Below are 25,417 nucleotides of genomic sequence, written 5' to 3'. Positions count from 1 at the left end.
CAACAATCCCAGAAATCATGGCTAGTGTCAAGCCCAACTCGGGTTACAACAGGAAAGATTTGGAAACCATTGCTCAATATTATTCTGGGCCACTGAAAGACCCATTGTAGCAATGGTTAAGGCACTCACATTCAGTATTTAAAACAGATGTTGCTGGAGAAATTCTGGCAGTGTCTGTGGAGAGAAAGCAGAGCTAATGTTTTGGGTTCAGTGACCCTTGTTCCCATCTGCTTAGTTTCTCCGGTACTTTCTGTTTTTGTTTGTTTAGATCTCTTGCATCCACAGTTCTTTGTTTTGTTATCACATTCATTTAGCCTTGCCCACAGCCAGAAGTTATAACTGGTGAAGCAAATATTGTATCCTTACATTCATGCTCCAATCAGCAAATGGGATTTATTTGCTGGCTGACAAAGTTTAACTTTTAAAACTGATGCAATCAGAAAAAAAGGCAATAGCAAATATTACAATGCTGTGAAGCAAGTTGGTTGACAGCAATGAGGTATCTATTCATTCCAAAACAAGGAATATTTTATGCTACCCTCTTCAAGGCTTGCCCTTTTCCATTTTGCATTGACTGTCACAACTGCATTCATCCACAACTTTGGGTCATTAAAATGAATGGATTGAAAATTGTATAGTTGTTTCTTTCTTCAGTAAACATAGTCATTGTGAGCAATGCCTCAGTAGACTCACTAATAAACTTTGTCAGCCAGCAAATAAATCCCATTTGTTGATTGGAGCATGAACGTAAGCATACAATATTTGCTCCACCACTGTGAAGTCACTGTACTCAGAAATGACCCAGATGACTAGTTAAAGAAGCCACTCAGATCAGAGGGGTCTCCCACACACTCCACAGAACATCAGGACCAAGAAGCAGGAAGCAGGGTGTACAGTCTCAACTCCAGATCAACCAGCTGTAGTCAGGGTAGTATACACTTTCTAACATCTTGCGTTCCAAAAGCAGATATTAAACTGGTGTGTAGTTATAGACAGTTGAAAGCTGTAAGGTTCCTTGGGATATCAGAGGGAAAGATTGGTTTTGTAACATTGTACACATATATATATATTTTATATATATTAAAAAAAACTTGTGTCTCAGTGAAAATAAACCACATCTCATGGTAACCCACCTCTCATTATTAGTGCAAAACAGGTCCCATGTAAGCAAGTAGATCAGATCATATGACAACAAAGCTTACAATATCTCTCGGCATCTCAGTGCTCTCTAATTTCTTATCATTTAAGTAATTTTTTTTATTCCTGTTGAGATGGATTATTTCACATTTCCCCCATTATACTATCTTTGCCACATTTATGTCCACTCAGTTAACCATCTATATCTTTCTGTAGTCTCCTTTACCCTCTTCACAATTTACCTTCCTTAATAACTTTGTGTTACGAGCAAATTTGACATCCATACTTTCTATCCTTCATCTAAGTCATTTATATAAATTGTAAACAGTTGAGGTTCCAGTATCGATCCCTGTGACATACCACTTGTTACATTTTGCCAAATTGAAAAAAATCTATTCAAATCCATTCTCTTATCCTTGTTAGCCAATCTTCTATCCATGCCAACATGCTATTCTCAACATCATGAGCTCTTATTTTCTGCAAAAATATTTGATGCGGCACCTTATCAAATGCTTTCTGAAAATCTGTGTACACTACATCCACTGGTTCCTGTTACTTCCTCAATAAATCGGTTAAATATCCTTTCCCTCTCATAAAGCCATTGTTGACTCTGCTTGATGACCTTAAACTTTTCCAAGTGCCCTGCTAAATTTTTTAAGTAATAATTTCTAACATTGAGCCATAAAGATGTACAGCATGGAAACAGGCCCTTCAGTCCAACCCACCCATGCCAACCAGATTCCCAACTCAATCTAGTCCCACCTGCCAACACCCGGCCCATATCCCTCCAAACCCTTCCGATTCATATACCCATCCAAATGCCTTTTAAATGCCTACACTTCTGGCAACTCATTTCATACACGTACCACCCTCTGTGTGAAAAGGTTGCCCCTTAAGTCTCTTTATATCTTTCCCCTCTCACCCTAAACCTATGCCCTCTAGTTCTGAACTCCCCCACCTCAGGGAAATGACTGTCTATTTATCCTATCCATGCCCCTCATGATTTTGTAAACCTCTATAAGGTCACCCCTCAGCCTCCAATGTTCCAGGGAAAACAGCCCCAGTCTGTTCAGCCTCTCCTCAAATCCTCCAACCCTGGCAACATCCTTGTAAATCTTTTCTGAACCCTTTCAAGTTTCACAACATCTTTCCGATCGGAAGGAGACTAGAATTGCACGCAATATTCCAACAGTGGCCTAACCAATGTCCTGTACAGGCGCAACATGACCTCCCAACGTCTGTACTCAGTACTCTGACCAATGAAGAAAAGCACACCAAACGCCTTCTTCACTATCTTATCTATCTGCGACTCCACTTTCAAGGAGCTATGAACCTGCACTCCAAGGTCTCTTTGTTCGGCAACACTCCCTAGGACCTTACCATTAAGTGTATAAGTCCTGCTAAGATTGCTTTCCCAAAATGCAGCACCTCGCAATTATCTGAATTAAACTCCATCTGCCGCTTCTCAGCCCATTGGCCCATCTGAGCAAGATCCCATTGTAGTCTGAGGTAACCTTCTTCGTTGTCCACTACACCTCCAATTTTCGTGTTATCAGCAAACTTATTAATTATACCTCATGCTCACATCCAAATCATTTATATAAATGATGAAAAGAAGTGGACCCAGCACCGATCCTTGTAGCACTCCACTGATCACAGGCCTCCAGTCTGAAAAACAACCCTCCAACACCACCCTCTGTCTTCTACCTTTGAGCCAGTTCTGTATCCAAATGGCCAGTTCTCCCTGTATTCCGTGAGATCTAACCTTCCTAACCAGTCTCCTATGGGGAACCTTGCCTAACGCCTTACTGAAGTCCATATAGATCACATCTAACACTCTGCTCTCATCAATCCTCTATGTTTCTTCTTCAAAAAACTCAATCAAGTTTACGAGACATGATTTCCCACACACAAAGCCATGTTGACTATCCCTAAACAGTCCTTGCCTTTCCAAATACATGTATATACTGAACCCCAGGATTCCCTCCAACAACTTGCCCACAACCGGCATCAGGCTCACTGGTCTATAGTTCCCTGGCTTGTCCTTACCATCTTTCTTAAACAGTGGCACCACGTTAGCCAACCTCCAGTCTTCCGGAACCTCACCCGAGACTATCAATGAAACAAATATTTCAGTAAGAGGCTCAGCAATCACTTCACTAGCCTCCCACAGAGTTCTAGGGTACACCTGATCAGGTCCTTGGGATTTATCCACTTTTATGCGTTTCAAGACATCCAGCACTTCCTCCTCTGTAATATGGACATTTCTCAAGATGTCACTATCTATTTCCTACATGATATATCTTCCATGTCCTTTTCCATAGTAAATACTGATGCAAAATACTTGTTTACTGTCTCCCCGATTTTCTGCGGCTCTACACAAACAAATCATCCCTCTAATAGATATTAAACTAACTGGCTTGTATTTTCCTGCATTCTGACTTCCTCCCTTTCTGAATGAAGGAGTTCCATTTCCTATTTTCAAATCTAATGGAACCTTCTCTGAATGTAACGAATTTTGGAAAATTAAAAGATTCATCAACTATCTCACTAGCCATGTTTTTTTAAACTCTAGGATGAAGCCCATTTGAATCAGGGATTTGTCAATGTGCAACTCCAACAATTTGTTCAAGATTACTTCCCTAGTGATTGTAATTTTCTTGAGTTACTCCCTTACTTCCATTTGCTCACCCTAAAGTGTACAACTTCCACATTTTTACAGTAAAACTGCAGCTACTATAGTTCTTCCATCATTCAATTTCTGTTACAGTTTTTGCAATTCACTGTGGGCCCAAAAACTAAAAAAAATCACTTCACTACCATAATTATGGCAAAGCAGTAATTATACACATGATCCATACTTGACCATGTCAAAAACCTTAGCAATATGTAATTAATCACATGGCCCAAAGTGCCAGCTAACGCTACCCAGAAGGAGTTACAGGATCAGTTGGTGGCACCTTTGTTTATGCAAACATTGAGCCCTCCTGGCCTTGAAGAAATTCAATATCTATGTTACTGGCATGGTAATGTCTGTAAACCTAGGCATGCTCTCTTCTACTCCAAAATCTAGATCGTGAAAGTGAAAAACTGAGATTTAATGAATTCAAGACAATACCAGTTGTCTGCTAACCTTAGATTTGAGTTAAAAGAGGTATCCTATCTCCCACCTCTGATCTAAGTTTCTATAAAGGCAACAGGGTTAACTCCAAATTCTGATTTATAATCCTGTAAAGATCTTTTCAAATATCTTTTGAATATCTGTGCATGCGTCACACATTGATTTTCCTCCTGATCCACCTCCATTATACATCGTCTCAGTGAATCTATTCCATTAATTAAAAAATGGCCCAACTGTCGTAAACCAAACTGAATTGTCCTAATCATTTTATACTAGATTATGATGTCTTTTATTTGGGTTTATAGTTTGCAAAGGAATTAGTGCAATGGTCCAGAAAGGGGGCCAGTGTAATTAATATTATTTGATTTTAAGAGCAATCGAAGTGTTTAAAGTGCTAAAGAATGGAAGGTGAGCTCAAGGTCATGGTGTACTCCTCCTGCTGGTCTGCCCTTCCGAAAAACTGAATCACCTGGGATCAGAATGTATACAGGAAGTGACTCCAGCTACAACTCCTGGAACCTTGACTTTTGAAACTGCAGCAGTGGCTGGGGATACGTGGATCATTTGTGAGTCTGAGTATTGTGGATAGCACATACAATGAGGTGGTCATTCAACAAGGTAAAATTCCACAGACAGGGAGGAAATGGATTATCAACAGGAAAAGAAAAAGGTTGAGACAGGCAGTGCAGGAGTTTCCTGTAGCTATTCCCCTATAAAAATAGATATACAACTTTCTATGCTATTGGGGTAATGGCCTGTCAGAGCAAAGTCACAACACCCAATTTTAATGCACCAAGGTTAGTTCTGCTGCACAAGAGAAGATAAATAATTGTGGGAAAGCTACAGTAATAAGGGATGCAATCTTAAGGGGAATAGACAGATGTTTCTGTGGCCACAAATGAAGACTCCAAGATGGAATATTGCCTCCCAGGTCAAGAATATCTCAGAGCAGCTACAGGACATTCTGGAATGGGAGGGAGAACAGCCAGTAGTCAGAGTACACATTGGTACCAATAACCTATGTAAAAAAGGGAATGAGGTCCTAAAAGAAAAAAAAATGGAAGTTAACAATTGGGCTTCAAAGGTTAAGAACTGAATTCCAGGGTGATTCAGTTTTTAGGAAGGGCAGACAAAGAGAAAAAGGAGATGGGTTATCATTGCTGGTTAAAGAGGATATTAATGCATTAGTGAGGAAGAATATTAGCTCTGGTGAAATGGAATCTGAATGGATGGAACACCAAGGAGCAGCAAATAATAGTAGGGATTGTATCCAGATCACCAAATTGTAGTCATAATGGTAGGGAAGGCATTAAACAGGAACTTAGAGACATAAGCACTAAAGTTACAGCTGTAATAGTGGGCAACTTCTTCATATAGATCGAACAAATCAAACCAGTAACAATACTGTCGAGGAGGAATTGCTGGAGTGTGTACGGAATGGTTTTTTGGATCAATATATTGAGGAACCAACTAGAGAAAAAGCCATCCAATACTGGATATTGAGTAATGAGAAAGGATGAATTGGCAGTCTTACTGTGGGCCCTTGGTGAAGAATGTTCATAATGTGTAGAACGTAGGTAGAGCATAGTATAGTTGATTCTGAGACTAGGATCCCAAATTTAAATAAAGGAAGCTACAATGATATGAGCTGTGAATTGGCTATGATAAATTGGGGAACATTACTTAAAGGGATGGTGGTAGACAGACAATGGAAATCATTTAAAGAGCATATGGAGAAACTGTAACAATTGTTATTCTTGTCTGACACAAAAATAAAATGGAAAAGGTGTTCCAACCATGGTTAGTCAGGGAAATTGGGGATACTTTAAGGTTCAAGGAAGGGGCATACAATTTGACCAAAGACAGCAGTAGATCAGAGGACTGGGAGCAATTTAGATTTCAGCAAAAGAGGACAGGAAGATTGATTAAGAGGAAGAAAATCGAGTACAAGAGTATGCTTGCAAGGAACATACAAATTGATTGTAAAAGCTTCTATAGAGAAAACGATTAGTGAAGGCAAATGTATGTCCTTTGCAGTCAGAAACAAAGGAAGTTATTATAGGGAACAAAGAGAGGGCAAGCCAATTAAATATAATTAAAACCAAAAGAGTTTCAGGTGCTGGAAACCTGAAACTAAAAAAACCTGAAAGATCTCAGCAGAAGAAGTTCTGAAGAAGGATCATTGGACCTGAAACGTTAACTCTTGTTTCTCTCCAAAGATGCTGCCAGACTTGAGATTATCCAGCAATTTCTGCAACTAAATACACAATTAGATTCTGTCTTCACAAAATAGCATATAAGTGACATCACAAACATTTTTAGGAACACAGGTCTATTCTTCATCTTTATTTTTCTACAATGTCATTTACAAAATACCATGCAAGAACTGTAACAAACACTACATCGGACAGACAGGCAGAAAACTCGCCACCAAGATACATGAACACCAACTCACCACTCAAAGACATGATCCACTATCACTAGTATCGTTATATACAGACGAAGAAGGACACCACTTTGACTGGGCCAACATATCCATCCTAGGACAGGCTAAATAGAGACACGCACGGGAATTCCTAGAGGCCTGGCATTCAAACCGGAACTCCATCAATAAACTCATCGATTTGGATACCATTTGCCAACCTCTGAGACAAAGAAACAGAAATGATATCACCCACTTTAAGAGGCCAAGACACATAAATAGAAAGCAGGACATAATACCAGCGCTTCACCGGAGGGTCGCTGATGATGTTATCTAGCATGGTGACGAAACATCTGAAAACAAAACTTTCAGCTCAGCAAGCAAACTTACAACCTGAACCTCAACCTGAGCTACAAATCTTCTCAAAAATTGTACATGGTCTTGGCCCTGAATAAAAACTCTTGTGAAACTCAAGCAGCTTCTTAAAGGAGACGTTCTGAAGTAGGGTCACTGAACTTGAAATGTTAACTATTTCGCTCCATGGAAGTTGCCAGACCTGTTGCGTTTCCCCAGAAATTTCTGCTTTTATTTTCTTCAAGGAGAAACAAATTGGAGTTAAATTTGGTAGCACTACATGATTCTTGGAGAATTGTCCATACACAGTACTGGAATGTCCATGCAGTCTGAGGTCAGGTCCACACCACCTGTTTTATTTAAAAATATACTTTATTCATAAAAGTATAGAATCCCTACAGTGTGAGAACAGGCTATTTGGCCCAACAAGTTCCCACCGACCCCCCGAAGAGTATCCCACCCAGATTCATTCCCTTATCTTATTATTTTACATTTCTCCTGACTAATGCACCTAACCTGATGGCAGCAGTGCTAACCACTGTGTCACCCACAGTATCTTTATACGAATCTTTATTCAATTTCCACCACCAGGAAGAAAGGAAAACACCGGAGTGGCTAGTGACAAGCAGTGCACAGTATCTTTGTATTTTTTTCCTTTTTTCTTTTTTTTATTTTTCTCTCTTTCTTGCTGTGTGATCAGTTTTTAGATTTTTAAAATTTTCTTACACACTGATCCAATCTCCTAGAAGGGGGAAAACACCCCAGTGGCCAGTGAGAGCTCTGTTTTTTTTAATTTAACCCCCACACTACCACCTAACTGCGGTAGTGCTTATTTTTTTCCCCAGCACCCATGGTGTGTGCACAGTATCTTTGTATCCTGTTGTGATTGGAACCAGGGCAAGGTGGATCTCATTGACTATGAGACCCTTGATTGGAGTTGTTAAGCTGGGCTAATTGGGAAGCCCCGGCTGACAGATTTAAACAAGATATGCAGACTCTCCTCAGTGTAAGGACTGGCTTGGACCTGGCTGGTTAGAGTCAATGTATTGTAAATAAAGGGAGATTTAGTGACAGCCTCTGTGCAGTTATTTCATGTATATACATACACACTAAAGTAGTTCAGCTTGTACTTGTACAAAACTATATCTGCATATATTTGAAACACGAGAAGGTCTGATAACTGCACGAACCCTCCATTCCACCTCACTGCAGCCAATTCTATCAAGCTTTTTGTGCGCGGTGGTGTATACAATTGGCTGAATGTGAAGCATCCCGTGTACACACCTCGCCCAAAGTGGTGGTGTCATAAAAACAAACTGTTAACCTTCATCAAGCAAACAATTAGTAGCTTCAAAAGTCGGATCTGGGAAGAAAGATAGGTTTTAAACCTAGCCGTCTGACACCCTCTCCTGAAAATATACCGTAAACCAGACTGGTTCCAGCTACACAATAGAATAACCAGCAGGGCTGGCCAAATATTAACATCTGATTAATATGTAAAACCATCCTATGAAATACCCTCCACTAGTCGACTGACTGACAAGATTGAGCTTATAGAATCGAGATCCTCTCTTCCAGCAGCCAACCAGCCGGCTGGTGGAAGGAGCCTCATTGGACGGTTGGGGAATTTACATTATTAATCAGATTTCGGCCTGCCCTACTGATTGTTTTTTTTTGTTTGCAGCTAGAAGGAAGTTCGCCCGACGCTGTCTGAGAAGCGTTGAGGTTTTGGCGCTCAGCGGATCGCTTGGTGTTTGTTGTTTTCGGGATCAGTCGGTGAGTGTGGCGGCGGGGAACGGGCGAACAGAGGGCGTCGGTGGCGGAGAAGGAGGGGGGGAGACGTTCTGGAGCGAACGATCGCGGTGCTCGCCCAGCAAGGCTCCGTCGTCCGGGTCTTACCCTTTGCCTGGGCCCATCGGTTTTCCTTCGATTTCACGATTGTCAGTGGACCTGACCCCCCCCCCCCCCCGGAATTGGGATCGGATCGGATCGGATCGGACCGGACCGGACCAGTGGTCGGTGACGCGGGGAGCGAGAGGTTTAAGTTGCGTATGTGTGCGCGCGCGCGGGGCAGGATGGTGTTCGCTCGTTAAAGTCCCTTAACCAGCAACATGGCGGCCTGCCGTCACTCGCCTTGTGACCGGACCGTTTGCTTCAAGCGCGGTTGAAAAGGCGAAGCGCGCGCGCGCGCGGCTGCAAGCTAACGGTCGTCAGCCGCGTTGTTGTTAAATTGCCCAACCTACTGGGCTTATACAGACAGGATCACGGTAAAAGGCTCAACTGTGGGGGTGGCAAGAGGAGCGAAGTGCAGGCGTTGTGACGCCAAGTTCGAGTCTAAATACCGTCAGGTCAGCACTACCTGAAATCCGCACAAAATGGTTGCCCCAGTCTCAGTGATATCTTCGGATCTGGAGGGAAGGAATATATTCCCATTGGAAGCGTGAGATTCCTTGATACAAGAAACAATTCGTCTGAGCATTTTCATTAATAATATGGCCTCTGTTTGAGCCAATTCATTGCCATTCAAAACCTTGACTGAGCAGACTGCTTTTTTTTTTGCGCGAGTAGAAGACGTGGGTGAAATTTTAAAATCTTATATACTAAGATGGAAGACTGAAGGAGCTGAATTCTCCAATATATGATGGAAGAAAAAGTGAGCTTAGTATAGGAGATCGTGCACTGATGTTTTATTTCTATTTTTAAAACTTGGGTTGGTGGAACAGTGTATTTAGAAAGAGGAAAATCCTGAGGATAACTTCAGAGTACTGGCAGTTGTTGATATAGAGATAACGTAAAGCTGGATAGCAGAGAAATAGAGCCTTTGGTCCAACTTGTCCATGCTGACCAGATATCCTAAATTAGTCTAGTTCCATTTGGCCCATAACCCCCCTCAGTCCTTTCTTTTCATGGACCCATCCAGATGCCCTTTAAATGTTGTACCAGCATCCACCTCTGTCAGCTAATTCCATATACACACCACCCTCTGAATGAAAAAGTGACTCCTTAAGTCTCTTTTAAATCTTGCCCTGCTCACCTTAAACTTATGCCCTCTAGTTTTGGACTCCCCTATCCTGTAGAAAAGACCTTGGTTGCTCACCCTATGCATGCCCCCCTCAGCCTCCAACACTCCAGGGAAAATAGCTCCAACCTATTCAGCCTCTCCCAATAGCTCAAACCTCTCAATCCTAGCAGCAACCTTATAAATCTTTTCTGTACCATTTCAAGTTTAACAACACCTCTCCTATAGCAGGGAAACCAGAACTGAATCCATTATTCCAAATGTGGCCTGACCAATGTCCTGTACAGCCACAACTTCATATCTGAACTCCTATACTGAATGCACTGATTAATAAAGGCAATCGTGCCACTTGCTGCCTTCATTACCCTGCCTACCTGCGATTCCACTTTCAAGGAACTATGAACCTGTACTCCAAGGTCTCCTTGCTCAGCAACACTCACTTGGACCATACCATTAAGTGTATAAGTCCTGTCCCGATTTGTCTTACCGAAATGCAACAACTCTCATTTATCTACAGTAAACTCCATCTGCCACTCCTCGGCCCATTGGTTCATCTAATCAAGGTCCCATTGTACTCTGAGATAACCTTCTTCACCGTCTACTACCCCACCAATTTTGGTGTCATCTGTAAATTTACTAACCATTCCTCCTATATTCGCACCCAAATTATTTATATAAATGTCAACCAAAAGTGGATCCAGCAGAGATCCTTGCTCACCACTGGTCACATGTCTGAAAAACAACCCTGCACTACCACCCTTTGTCTCCTATCTTCAAGATATTTTTGTATCCGAATGGCTAACTCTCCTTAAATTCCATGCAATCTAACCTTGTTAATCACAAGGCTACCACATGGAACCTTGTTAAATGCCTTGCTGAAGTGACAAAGAAATGGGTAATGAGAGCACTGCTAAAATTACTGGAACATATTTTTGTTTCTCTAGTATTCTGTGTACCTACACCTGTAGTGTGCTAACAGCTATCTCGTAAGATCAGTGTTTGATTTTGTTTTCCAATTTAAGCTAGCAGAAAAGTCAATTGAGTCGTAGAATAGTTTTTATACAGAAGGAGGCCATTCAGATCATTGTGTCTGCAGAGGCTCTCCCAATGAATTGCCTTGCCAATCACCTTGTACTAAAATTCACTATTCAGTTAAATTCATATTCAATTTAATGCATTCAGTGAGAGAGAAAGAACTTGCACTTTTATAGTATTACTGATGACATTAAGCTGCATAAGTTTTAAAGAAGGATTTACGTAAGTGGTTATGTGAACTGTGATGGTGCAATTAAGAGGTGTATTTTGTCCTTTTTTATATAAGGGCAATTGAGACAAAGGTATGGAATGGTCTGCTCCAAGCTGATAACGTAAACAGTTTGTGAGGCCTTGTGGTTTATTTTGTAAGTTGGACCAATAGAAGCAACATGAATGAGTGGAGTTAGGCTGCCACAGAACAGAGTTTTAGTTTAGTTTTCAGTAGTTGCTGGATTTTAGAAACTAGTTGTGAAAGTCTCTCTCTCTCTCTCTCTCTCTCTCTCTCTCTCTCTCTCTCTGCTGCACCTGTTCTCTGTTGTCAGAATTGAATGTGAGACAATGTTTTACTGAATTTGCCTTTGCCAAGAGGGTGTTTGTGGGATGTTACTATATTGGAACACTTTCTGTTTAGTAGTTAAGTAATCTATTATTCTGCTAACTTTTCCAATAGAGTTGTCATTCCAATTCTTCTTTCTCTTGTTTGTATTTTAACTATGAGGTAAGAATAAAGTGTGTTTTGCTTAAAGCCGAGAAATAATTGAGTTATATCTGGAACACAAAACTTTATACTTGCCTTTAGATAAGAAAAAAATAGGGTCTAGGCTTGTTTGAAGGGGATTATTCTGATCATAACAGATGTGACTTAAGAGGTTAAGAGTAGAAGCTTGAGAAGAATGTCCATATTATAGAGGAGGAGGTGCTGGATGCATAAAGGTGGATAAATCCCCAGGACCTGATCAGGTGTACCCTAGAACTCTGTGGGAAGCGAGGGAAGTGATTGCTGAGGCCCTTCCTGAGATATTTGTATCATCGATAATCACAGCTGAAATGCTGGAAGACTGGAGGTTGGCTAATGTGGTGCTACTATTTAAGAAAGGTGGTAAGGAAAAGCCTGCGAACTATAAACCGGTGAGCCAGACATCAGTGGTGGGCATGTTTTTGGAGGGAATCCTGAGGGACAGCATTTATGTATTTGAAAAGGCAGGGATTGATTAGGGATAGTCAGCATGACTTTGTGCATGGGAAATTATGTCTCACTAGTGTTTTTGAAGAAGTAACAAAGAGGATTGATGAGGGCAGAGCGGTGGACGTGATCTATATGGACTTCAGTAAGACTTTCGACAAGGTTTCTCATGGTAGATTGTTTAGCAAGGTTAGATCTTATGGAATACACGGAGAACTAGCCATTTAGATACAGAACTGGCTCGAAAGTAGAAGAGAGGGTGGTGGGGGGAGGGTTATTTTTCAGACTGGAGGCCTGTGACCAGTGGTGTGCCACGAGGATCCCTGTGTTTCGTCATTTATATAAATGATTTGGATGTGAACAGAGGATGTATAGTTAGCATGTTTGCAGATGACACCAAAATAGTAGTGGTATGGTTGAGAGCAAAGAAGGTTACCTCAGAATACAACGAGTCTTGATCAGATGGGCCAATGGGTTGATGAGTCGCAGATGGAGTTTAATTTTGATAAATGTGAGATGCTGCATTTTGGCAAAGCAAATCAGAGCTTGACTTATACACTCAATGGTAAGGTCCTTGAAGTGCAGTTTCATAGTTCCTTGAAAGTAGGGTTGCAGGTAGATAGGATAGTGAAGATGATGTTTGGTTTGCTTTCCTTTATTGGTCAGAGCGATCAGTATAGGAGTGATGTCATGTTGTGGCCTAACTAATCCTGTACAGCCACTTCTGCATGTAATTCTGGTCTCCTTCCTATTCGAAGGACGTTGTCAGGGTTGGAGGATTTGAGCTATAAGGAGAGGCTGAATAGGCTGGGGCTATCTTCCCTGGAACATCGGAGGCTGAAAGGTGAGCTTATAGAGGTTTTTAAAATGAGGGGCATGGATAGGATAAATAGACAAGGTCCTATCACTGGAGTGGGGAGTCCAGAACTAGAAGGTGTAGGTTTAGGGTGAGGGTGGGGGAAAGATTTAAAAGAGACCAAGAGGGTGGTGCATATATAGAATGAGCTGCCAGCGGAAGTGGTGGATGCTGGTAAAATTACAGCATTTTAAAAGCCAACTGGATGGGTATATGTATAGGAATGGTTGAGAGGGATATGAGCCAACTGCTGTCAAATGGAACTAGATTAGGTTAGGATATCTGGTTGGCATTGACGAGTTGGACTGAAGGGTCTGTTTCTGTGCTGTACATCTCTGACTTTTGGACTCTAAAAGACTGGATTAGATATTGATGTTCAAAATAATGAGTAATCTGACCAATAGTTAGGGAGAAATATTTCTCATTGGTGGAAGGATCGGCCACCTAAGGATACTATTTTAAGGGGAACAGCAAAAAAAGTGGCATGAAGGAGGTTTTAAACCAGTAAACAATTTAAAATCTGGAGTCAGGCGCAGGCAGGTTCGCTGATTGTACTGAGTCACATCAAAGTTGCCAACTTTATCATGCATTGATGCCTCCAGATGTTCGTCCTCTTGATTATCTTCAGTATTTCATCTTTCATAAACTGTAACTTGAACAAAATGTCTGCCTGCAACTTGCCTGTTATTCTCCATCCCATTCATCCCTGACCTGAATAACTTTTTTGATCCACCCTACTCAGAATACAGTTCATTTTAAATCATCAGCACAATTTATAAATGTTCCTGGCCTTTCCACCATAATGATAGCTCCATCCAGTTGCAGAATTATAACTGATGTCATATGTTGTAAGCTTCCCTAATGTGCACTGGATGGTTATAGTCAGCATTGTGCTTAGTGCAAAATGCCAGTGGGCTTTTGGATACATTTCTATTTGATACAATCTGCAAATCTTCAAGATGTATGGAATGCGTACTGGGCATTACACCAGCCTTAGCCAATCAGTGAGCATGCCTGATGCCAGCATACATTATCTGTTATTACTTCTAAATAATCTTGAATGATTTCAATCTTCATATAGATTGATAAATCAGATAGTGAAAGGTAACCTTGACAATCATTAATATATTCAGGGCAGTGTCACAGAACAATATGCTTTGGACCCAGCCAGAGAGCAGGCTGTTTTGCACTTGATAATGAATAATGAGTTGGAATTAATTAATGATCTCATAGCAAAGGATCGTTCAAGCATTGGGATCATGGCATGATAGAATTTCACATCCTGTTTCAATTTCAGAAATTTGTCTGAATCAAGAGAATTAAATGAAATAAATGCAGTTACCAAGGTGTGAAAACAGAGTTGGCTACAGTGAACTGGGAAAGTAGGTTGTTAAAAGTTAAGGTGGTAGCGAAACTGCAGCATATGTTTCAGGCATTTCATAACGCTCATCAAAGCTGTATGCCATTCAGAAATGAGAACAGTAAGATAATCTTCTATGGCTTAATTAAGAAAGGTAAGGCTGGTATCAAAAGATTAAAATTTAAAGAAGTGGTATGCTCTCTTGCAATGATTAATGGTAGGCGAGAAGACTGAAAAATTTATAAACCAGCAAAAAATCCCATTAAAAAAGGGAGAAATTAGAATCAGTAAACTAGCAGGAAATGTAGAATTTCACTGTATGGTTTTATCGTTTTATGAAAAGAAAATAGATATAAATTTGAACCCATTGGTTGAGACTGGGCAATTAATAATGGGAAATAAAGTATTGGTAGTTATATGAAATGAACCCAAGCACAGTAGAAAATTATGGGGTAAAAGGGTTATTTTTGGAGGGTGGGGGAGAAATGTGTGGAGGTAAACAAAACAGTTGCTATCATGAGAAGAACTAATGTTTAGAATGACCTGAGCCACTTAACCCCATCGAACCTTGCTACTGCCTTTAATTATAGAATTGGTATTATGAAATAAAGGAAAATTCTATAAGAGATCCATTAAAATTTGGAAGGAAGATTGGCTTCAGATATAGTACATTGTCTTTTATTTGGTTCTTGACATCAGTTCCAGTTTGCCACAGAATGATTAAACTTGGTCCCTGTTAATAATTAAACCCCTCCCCCATCCTGCTAACGTCAATGATTTCTAACATTAATTTACTTCGATGTCATACATAGGTAACTGTTAGGAAGTAATGAGTCATATTGCATATTCTTATAAACAAATGATTATAATGTTCTGAAACTTGTGGTTTTATATTTTCTAGTTTGGATGAATTTCTTTTTAAAATGCAGAGCTATTGAATGTGGGCAGATGACAGTCGTTCAATACAGTGTCTTGCTGTAATTAATTTCTTCTGCTTCTGCCTTGTAGGTGAGCACAGCTCTACTGTGAAAATTGGAATAGACCCGTCCATTTCCATAATTCTTTATAAAGTGTGTTGCTTGTTTGTGAGCTGAAAGAAGCTTTGAATAAATCCCAAACCATTCCATATGAGGACTTAAACCTATGATCTCATTAAGAAGGAATTTGCACAATTTAAGGAACAGAAAGTACAGTCAGTAAGAGCTTCCCAAGGAAGATTTCTGGGCACTGTCACTGTAGCAAACCACTTCAGAGGTAAAAGCATCATGGCTGTACAAATAACAGTGATACAGAAAAAAGAATTTGCAAATCAGAAAGAAGATTCTGCTACTAGACTTAGTACTGAAGAGAAACTGGAAACAAAAGACCAACCAAATAGTACTTCTGAATGTTTAACTTGTGTGCACTGTGATTTCAAGTATACCGATCATGAAACTTTGGAGAAACATCTTGGGTCCATTCATCCTGAATTCTCTGATCGAACAAATACTGTGCTTTATCAGAAAAGTGCCAAATTATTCCACTGTCATTTATGTTTCTTCACAAACAAGGTGTACAGTAAGGTTTACGATCATGTCACCACACAGCATCCAAAGCTGAACAAGATTGAAAAAACCTTCCAAACAAAAGAACGTCGTGAAGGAGTTGTCAGTGAAGTTGGTAAATCAGTGCGAGCTACAAAAAGAAAGTTAAAAGAGTCCAAAGTAATTAAGGAAGAAAAACCTGTAAAAAAGCGAAGGGGGCGTAGAAAACGTACTGAAATAGCTTCAAACACAACTGAAGTACAGCCACCTCCAATAAAACCTGCAGAAACCAGTTCAAGCACAGTTGAGGTACAGCCTGTTAAGAGGAGACCCGGAAGACCAAAGCGTAAAGTAGAAGAACCCAAAAATGTTGATTTCAACTGTGAAAAATGTGGCACTAAGTTCAATACTGCGGATGAGTTAAATATCCATAACTGTCAGAAGAAAAAGAAGGATGCCAATGCTGCACTCTTTGAGTACAGTGATTCCAGTGGCCATTACCCAATACAGCAGGAATCCACTCGTAAATCATCAGCTTCAAATAATCCCAAAGAAGTTGTGGTTTCACGCACTAAAAAACGAGCAGTTTTGAAAGGTCCTAGAAAAAGGGCAATTCAAAAAGCTTCTGTAGAGCAGACAGTTTCAAATAATCCCAAAGTGGTGCCACTTTCAAATGATCTTGAAGGGCCTTCGGAAGAAAAGGATTATGCAAAAAGTTTGCAAGAACATGTTAAATATGTTAGAGGAACGTTTTACTGTAGTTTCTGTAGATTCCATTGTAAAAGTAAAAGTAGTGCTCTATATCATGTTGTAAGGGTACATGACAAACCTTATCCTTATCGATGTACTGAATGTGGAAGATGTTTTGTTATGGACAAGGAGCTTAAAAGGCACATGTCTGTTCACACTGGCGAAGCTTATTACAAATGTTCTAAATGTGACTTTGAATCTGATTATGCCAGAGCTTTTAAGAATCATGAGAAACAATGTACCTCTCAGCAGAAAGATAGTTGTACTGAAAACGTTGAAGCTAATAAACAGCAGAATACAGATCAAGAGAAAAAGTTAATCAGTTCAGAATTGCCTTCAGTCCAGCCCAATAGTTCACATAAAGAAGTAGCACAGTTGCATGAGAATTCCTCTCTGAAAATTCAGTCATCAGATGCAGGAAAAATGCATTCACAACCTAATGCTAGTAAAAGTCAGACTTCAAAGTTGCAGCTTCAGGAACCTGCAGAGTGTGTGGTGGCTCATCAAGATTCTGCACCTTCTTCAACAGATAATGTTTTATCTTGTTTTGAATGTGGAAAGACATTTGAAGAGCAGGACACATTCCAGAAGCACAAACTTCTCCATTCTGTACAAAAGCCACTAACCTGTAAGCTCACTCATGATGATTTACCAACCCTGACCGATGACACAGAAAAAAAGCATGCAGAACAAAAATCGTTCAACTGCGATAGCTGTAATGTTCATTATCAGAGCAAAGAAGATTTACAGCATCATCTGAATATTCATAAACCAAATACTCAAGGCAAAACCTTTAATTGTGAGACATGCAGCAGCAAGTTTGAGAAGCAAATTGATCTCCGTGATCACCTCAAAATTCACAAGCAAAATATTTCAAAGACTAATCAGTCTAATGTCACTGATAACCGAATGCTTTACAAATGTAATTACTGTTCTTATAGCACATATCTGTTTGTCAATTACATAGGCCATGTCAGAATAGCTCACACAAAAAATTTCCCCATTCATTGCTCATTTTGTGGAGATGGGTTTCAGCTTCCAGCTGAGTTAAAAAAACATACATGTCAGCAGATTCAAGGTGCCAGTGTCATATCTAATCAAGGTGATGAGTAGAATAATATGAATTTTAAAGGGGAAAATGCTCCAGTTCACAGCACTAAATCCCTCATCTTCCTATATATAGCTAATCTCTATTAAAGTTCTTTAATTTAAAATGCTTGCTTTCTTAGAAATTTTGCAGAATTACAGGACAATGAAGCAAATTAATTGTAAATGTTTGAAATATGTTCCTTTTTCACTGACTGCTTTTGTTTCCTTTTTAATGTCCTGGATCAGTTGAAAATGTGGAATTATGTTTTCTTTAGTTAATGCAAGCAGGTAATTTTTTTCAAATATAAAATTTCATTCTTCAATTTCTACTAACATTGATTTTCACGTAATTAGGTTACTGAACGAGCATGCACTTCATTGTTGGATTGTTTATAAAGTTCTCCATTCATTACTAGACTGAAAAGGCCAAATGCACCCTACATATTTTTGTCTACCTTTGTTTTCTTCTTTCATTTCTGGAGTAGTTATAAATAGAGTTTTTTTTTTCGTTTTAGTTGGCAGTACATTTCATTGCCTGGCTGTGCTGCTTGGCAAATTAATGATTTTTCATATGTTGATGTTCTGTATGCAGTTGATTAGCCTGTTTGAGTTAACTAAGCTTTCAATATAATGTTTTGTTTTAGAACATAATTTTCTTAATTCTCTATTTTCATATTCTGGTTATTGCCTCACATATTATATGTGTGGAAACAAATTCCAGGCATGCGTGTGTGTGGAATTCAGTGAAAAAGCTTAACAATTCACAAAAGGTTTAGCAGCTTCTTTATAAGCATCTAGGACCCAAGTGTGGTTGCCAAGGGATTTTGTTTTCAGTAATAGTCTAGGTGTTTGCTTATTGTACAGACTTTTAATTTTGTATTAAAGACCTCTGCTGGTTAAGTGTATTTTTACTGAAAGTTTAAAAATTTACTTTCAGTTTTTTAAAAAAGTTATAGGTAAAATCTTTGTGTATTCTGTAACTGTATTAGTCACAAACTGTTAAGAAAATCTGGTGCTGCGTCTCGCAGAGATAATTTCAATACTTTTTTAGCAGTGACTTGTTTTTTCAACAATAATTATTTTGCAGTACATTTATGTATGTAACAAATCTTTAACAGCAAAATATAGATGTTTTCTGTTAATCAAATTAAAAAAAATCAAAACAGTTTTGTACCATTGTTTAATTTATAGTGTTTACTTTTGTAATAAGGATGAGATTGGTCCTCTGGCTATTCCTACATGGCAGGTTTCTGGTTTTGCTGGAAGTTGGACAGAGGCACTGGAAACTAGGTACGTAGTGGAAAGGGTAAGCTGGATACTTTTCTGGTGGTTATGTATTGATAGAGGTAGGATGACTTGAGTAGATATAGTCTGTGCAGGATCACAACAGATTTTGATGCTATAAACTGTTTTGCATGACGATGTTTTATGTATTATACTTTCCTTTACTGAATATGGATCATCTTGAAGGAAGACTTGGAGGTTTACCTAACAAATTAAATCTGGTTGACAGAGAGGAACTGATGTTCTTATTACAGTGAGTTGGCAAGATTTTAACATAAATCCAGGGTTAGTCTGATGCCTGGCAATTTTCTAATATTATGAATACCTAGTTTACCATCTAGGATGAGAGCCAGCATCGTTTGCAGCAATTACTAGCCCTTAGCTTAAGGGAACGTCATAATCAAATTGAGGCAATGGCATAGTTGTAATGTCACTGAACTATTTATCCAAATTCCCATTTAATATACTCGGGAATTATGTTCAAATCTCACCATGGCAGATGACGTTTGGACACAACAAATGTCTGAAATTAAAAGCTAGCTAATGATGACTCTGAAACCACTATGAGTTTGCCATGAAAAACCCGTCTGGTTTGTTAATGGTCCAGATGTCACTGATACCATCCCTGGATATATTCTGGCCCACAGGCAGGACAGACTCACCAGAGATGTAAAATTCAAGCAGGGCTGGACATACTAGATGCAGGAAAGATATTTTCCCTGGTTAGGAAGTCCAGAACCAGGGGACACAGTCTCCTGTTACTGGATAGATCATTTTGGACTAAGATGAGGAAAAAATTTCTTCACTCAAAAGGTGGAATTCTCTACCACCTATAACTTTGGAGGCCAAACCACTGAATATATTCAAGAACAGGAGAGATCTGTTTTGATGCCCTTAAAATCTGGAAATGTATGGTGGGAAAATAGGAATATGGCATTGAGATAGAGAATTAGCAATGATTATTTGAATGCTTGGTGAAGGCTCAAAGTTTTGAATGGCTCACTTTTTCTCCTAGTTTCTGTCTATTGTTAGGAGGGAATTGCCCTGGGAGTCCTCAACTTTGATTCCATGAAAGAGTGGCTCAGTAGCACTACTGATGACTGAGTTGGTTGAATTCTAAAGGATATTTAGGATCGAGTCATTTTTCTATAATTAAGAATACTGACTTAATTGTGATTAAAGAATTCTGTAAAGAGTCTGTCTTTTGACAGATCGAAAGGTTTATTGTTTTATGGCTCCAGCTAATGTAAACTGAAACTTTTGAAGTGAACACAGCTTTTACTCAAAGACAACTTGTATTTTAAAATTGTTTTGTCTGTAAAATGTAACAAGCCAATGGACATACATGCAATTTTGGACTTGGGTAATGAGTTTTGTACGTGTTTTGGTTTTTTTAGATGTATAATTTGAGCATACCATCCCCAGAAGTAGAGACACGAATTGATTTACTAGTGGCTTGTTTGTATGATCTATGGGATTGATAAGCTTAGAGGGACAAGCTGTTTCAAAAGGGACAGACTCAATAGTGATTTTCATCTTTAAAAAAAATCAATCAGTAAAAATGGGAAGTGCTGTCATATAATAGGTTTCTTTCCGAATTACAATCAGAAATTACCTTATCTATCCAAAATTGGCCATAAATTGTTCATGCATTGCCAATGCATACCCTAACCAATTAAGAATCTAATCATGCAATGTCTAGATCAGGCAGGTTTCATGCCATGAGTTATTGTTGGATAGGCCTACATTTTACACAGACAGAAGAAGGGACAGCAATCCAGCCAGTTGAGTCAATATTCCATTGTATCGTTGCTGACATCACTGTTCAATTAAGTGTAATTTCTGTTGTGTTTGTTATGATGACTTAATAATTTAGTGAACATTATATAAAAATGCTTTTACTCAGAGCAGTCCCATACTTAGTTGGATTCTGAGCATTATGATTAAAGTTAAATTAGATTTTGGAATTCTACAAACATAATTGCTAGTGTGAGTTGCAGATGATGTTGGAACTGATAAGAATGAAATGTCATTTCACACTCCTCCACATCAATCTGTTTCAGATGCATCTATCCATGACCATATCAGTAATAAGGAGTATTGCATGGTCCTGTCTTCATGGTGAGGATACTCTGCATTGTGTTGAATTATGCTGAATAGGATAGACTTTGAACCAAATTGAAATAGGGCAGCTTTTAGCTGTGCGCAATCAGCAACAGAATTTTATTGAAACACTATCTTTAACCACATGGCCTGGCATTGCCTTCACTATATCATTACCATCAGGCCAGGACATCAGTCGTAGAACATTGAAAAGTGCAGGTGGGTCATGCAACAGGTGGGAGAAGCAACAGGCATACATAAAGCTGAGGGGTCAATCTGTTGAAGCTACAGCGCAGTTACTTATGTGTCAAACAGTGGGATCTGTATGCAATAAATGGTGATTCCATAACCAACAAATCAGATTTAAGTTCTGCACACATCTAATGAATGGAGATTGACAGTTTAAATAGACAGCAAGAGGTGGGACCTCCAAACATATTCCCATCCTCAATTGTCAGATAGCCCAACACATAAATGGCAGAAGACACTGCAAAGGTTATGGTTATGGCAATAGTACCAAAGGACTGTGCTGCAGAACTAAGTATGCCCCTAGCCAAGCTATTTCAGGATAAAATCGAAAAGTGGCACTGGAAAAGCATAGCAGGTTCAGGCAGCATCCGAGGAGTAGAAGAATCGGCATTTTGGATGTAAGCCCTTCACCTTGAATGGGGATGCGGTGGGGGGGGAGAAGGGGGCTGAGAGATAAATCAGTGGGTGGAGGTAGGGGTGAGATAGCTGGGAAGGTGATAAGTAAATGCACGTCTGGGTGAAGGTGATAGGTCAGAGGGGAGGGTGGAGTGGATAGGTGGGAAGGAAAATGGACAGGTAGGACAGCTCAAGAGAAGTGTAACACGTGTACATACACCTCATTTCTCCCCCCCCACCCACCCACCTCTGTCTAAAGCCCACAACCGGCAGAGATATTCCGGCACATTTAGACACCATTGCTCTGGAAGTGGTCTCCTGTACATTGAGGAGACAATGCCAGCTTGTGAAAGGTTTCCGGGAACATCCCTGGAATGTGCATCAAACAACCCCTAACACTTGGCCGATCACTTCAACCCCCCCCTCTCTTCCCCTCCTGCCCCCAACCACACTCCACCACCAGGAACATAAAAGTGCTGGGCTGCCTCCACCACTAAATCCAACTCACCTAATTCCTGGAGGAAGAATGCCTCATCTTCCACTTTGCGGCCCTCCAATCACATGGCACCAATGTTCACTTCATCAGTTTCCTCATCTCCCCTCCCCACACCTTATTCCGGATCCAATACTCCAACTCGGCACCGCCCTCTTAAACTGTCCTACCTTTCCAGCTTCCTTCCCACGTTTCTCCTCCGACCTATCACTATCATCCTCACCTGCATTTACCAATTGCCTTCCAGCTATCTCACCCCCACCTTCCTATTTATCTCTCATCCCCCTTCTCTCCCCCACCCTTCACGTTCCTGATTTAAGGGCTTATGTTCGAAACATCAATTCTGCTCCTCTAATGCTGCCTGACCTGCTGTGTTTTTCCAGTGCCACACTTTTCAACTGATCTCCAGCATCTGTGGTCCTCATCTTCTGTTCTACTGTAGATACAACACTGGTACCTACCTGAAATTGTGGAAAATTGTCAGTTACGTCCTGTTCACAAACAAGACAAATCCATTGTTGTGTTGGTCTACTCCATTCATGTGTGGATGGTTAACATTGACAATGCTATTCAATTGATACATGCTCAGTTTGGTTTCCATCAGGGTCATTCAGCTCCTGACTTCGACACACTTGGTCCAAACATGGACAAAAAAAATCTGAATGTCAAAAGTGAGGTGAGTGTGACTACTTTTGACATCAAGGTAGCATTTGTCTGTATAGTACAGCTAATAGCTCTTGGAAAACTGGAGTTAGTGGAAATTAGGGAAAAACTCTCTGCTGTTTGGAGCCATAACTAATGATGATTGTGGTTATTGGATGTCAATTATCTCAGTTCCAGGCTATCACAGTAAGAGTTCATCGGTATAGTTTTGGCCTAGGACACTATCTTCAGTTGCTTCATTAATGACTTTCTCTCTGTCATGTAGTCAGAGGTGGAAGTGTTAATGTTACTATCTTTGCAGGGCAAATGTAAGAATCAGTGATCAGTAAAAAGTAATTAGGAGTGTTAGTAAAGTGAGTTTTTTCTGATAGCTATTCCAGAGTGCTAGCACAGCTTTAACCAGCTTTTGTTTTGGTGAATTTCTGTGCATTCACAAGATGCTATTTTTCTTAACCTTTACTAGGTACCTCACTGGGCATACTGGATGCTGCACTTGGCATGCCTTCTTGCACTCTTCTTTGAACTAGGTTTAATTCCCCTGGCTTGATGCTCGTGGAACAGTAGCTCAAATGCTGGATGGTAAGGTTACAGACTGAGTTTGAATGCAATTCTGCTGCCGATGGCCCACAATGCCTCATGAATGCCAATTCTTGTGTTGCTAGATCTGATCTGTTCCATTTTAATATGGTGATAGTGCCACACAAAACAATAAAATGTATCCTTATTGTGAAGGCAGGACTTCACCTCAACATGGACTGTATGGTGATCACTCCTATTGGTGTTGCCATGGACAGATGTGTCTGCTGCAGCAGATTGGTGAGGACAAGGGGAAATTTGTTTTTTCCCTCTTGCTGGTTCCTTCACTACCTGCCCAGTCTATCAGCATTTTTGTATTCCCTAATCAACCTGTTCAGGGATGCTATGATGCACCTCTGGAATAGGTGTGACTTGAATATTTTTGCTCAGATGTAGAACACTCCCACTGCACCACAAGACTCTTCAGTCAAGCAGTTATGTTTTATAGTACCTGGCCTCCTTGATCAGTTGTGGACTGAAAAAGCCACCCTTGGTGACAGAGTCATAGAGATGTAGATGTTGAAATTCCCTTGCCACCATAGTACATCTTCTGAGTCGTGTTCAATGTGAAGGAGTAACTGATTGGGGTGGGGAGGGAGGAGAAACTGTAGGTAGCGTGAGATGACCTTGCCCATTTTTGATCTGATACCATAAGGCTACATTTGGTTCAGAATTGATGTTGAGGACTCCCAGGTGACTCCCTCCTAGCTGTATATCAATGTGCTGTCACCTCTGGTGGGTCTGTCCTGCTGGTGCGGCAGGACATAACCAAGAATGCTGGATGTCTGGGACATTTATCATTACTTTAATCATACTTTATATGGCTTAGATACAAATGAGAGATTTGCTGAGACATGTCAGAAGGCAGTTAAGAGTCAACCACATTACTATGCATCTGGAGTTGTATCTAGACCAGACCAACTAAGGATGGCAGATTTTCCTTTCCTAAAGAACAATTGTGCACTAGATGGGTTTTTATGACAATTGGCAATTATTTCAATTTCATCATCATTAGTCTAGCTTTTTTAAATTTCAGATTTGTTAATTGAATTAAAATTTTACCAATGCTGTGATCATATTCAGACTCAAGACCCCATAGCATTATCTTGGGTTTGTGAATTACTAGTCCAGTGACAACATTTCTATATCCCAACTTCCCCATTTGTTGTTGCTGATGCCACCATCCTCTTTCAAGTATAGAAAACTGCATGGTCTTTGTTGTGGTAGAGGAGAATCACTTCTTGGTCTAACTAGAGAATTATTGTGTTGAACCAGAAGTAGTTGATTACATTTTAGCAGTTACTTAGATTACATTTTTATAATGTTTATTTTAACAGATGTGGCGGTGCCAGTGTTTGACTGGGGTGGACAAAGTTAAAAATCTCTCAACACCCAGTTATAGTCCAATGGGTTTATTTGGAAGTACTAGCTTTCAGAGCACTGCTCCTTCATCGAGTAAGTAGTTACCCGATGAAGGAGCAGTGCTCTGAAAGCTAGTACTTCCAAATAAACCTGGTGGATTATAACCTGGTGTTGCGGTTTTTACGATTTAATAGAGACTGAGGAGGACCTGGACGTTAGGTCTTTAGTTGTTCGGCCCATAAGTCCATGTAACGTTATCATTGGTGGTGCTTAAGGTACTCCTCAGTATTCACACTTTCAGACTTGCACCCGTATCTGACATCCCCCTGCAGCCTATTTTCTATTAGTAATAAAATACACTGTTGCAAAATATTACCTTTACCACTACCCAAACATCACTGAAGACTCTGCTGTCTTAAATTCAGGTGATCTGGAGTTTTCA

General features: G+C 40.0%; 1 protein-coding gene and 1 long non-coding RNA gene across 10 annotated transcripts in view; one reads left to right on the top strand and one right to left on the bottom strand.

Annotated features, from left to right (window-relative positions):
• The window catches only part of LOC140481398 (uncharacterized), a 29,183-nt gene extending 20,146 nt beyond the window's left edge, over positions 1 to 9,037 (bottom strand). Inside the window, exon 1 of the long non-coding RNA XR_011961519.1 lies at positions 8,934 to 9,037. This is a non-coding gene — a long non-coding RNA (uncharacterized lncRNA). The remainder of the gene's footprint in view (positions 1 to 8,933) is intronic.
• Positions 8,219 to 25,417, top strand: part of LOC140481396 (uncharacterized) — a 70,795-nt gene continuing 53,596 nt past the window's right edge. For 2 of the 9 annotated variants that reach the window (XR_011961516.1, XR_011961518.1), the window contains exons 1-2: positions 8,219 to 8,810; positions 19,060 to 19,139. Coding sequence is in view for 5 of the 9 variants with exons in the window: in XM_072577519.1 (XP_072433620.1) it covers positions 15,753 to 17,873 (2,121 nt within the window). In the remaining 4 variants the exon portion in view is untranslated. The other 7 variants (XR_011961517.1, XM_072577519.1, XR_011961515.1 and 4 more) reach the window with 7 other exon arrangements.

Source organism: Chiloscyllium punctatum, chromosome 9 (assembly GCF_047496795.1).
Source record: "Chiloscyllium punctatum isolate Juve2018m chromosome 9, sChiPun1.3, whole genome shotgun sequence".
Lineage (NCBI taxonomy): Eukaryota > Metazoa > Chordata > Chondrichthyes > Orectolobiformes > Hemiscylliidae > Chiloscyllium > Chiloscyllium punctatum.
This window is presented reverse-complemented; position numbering and strand designations above follow the sequence as displayed.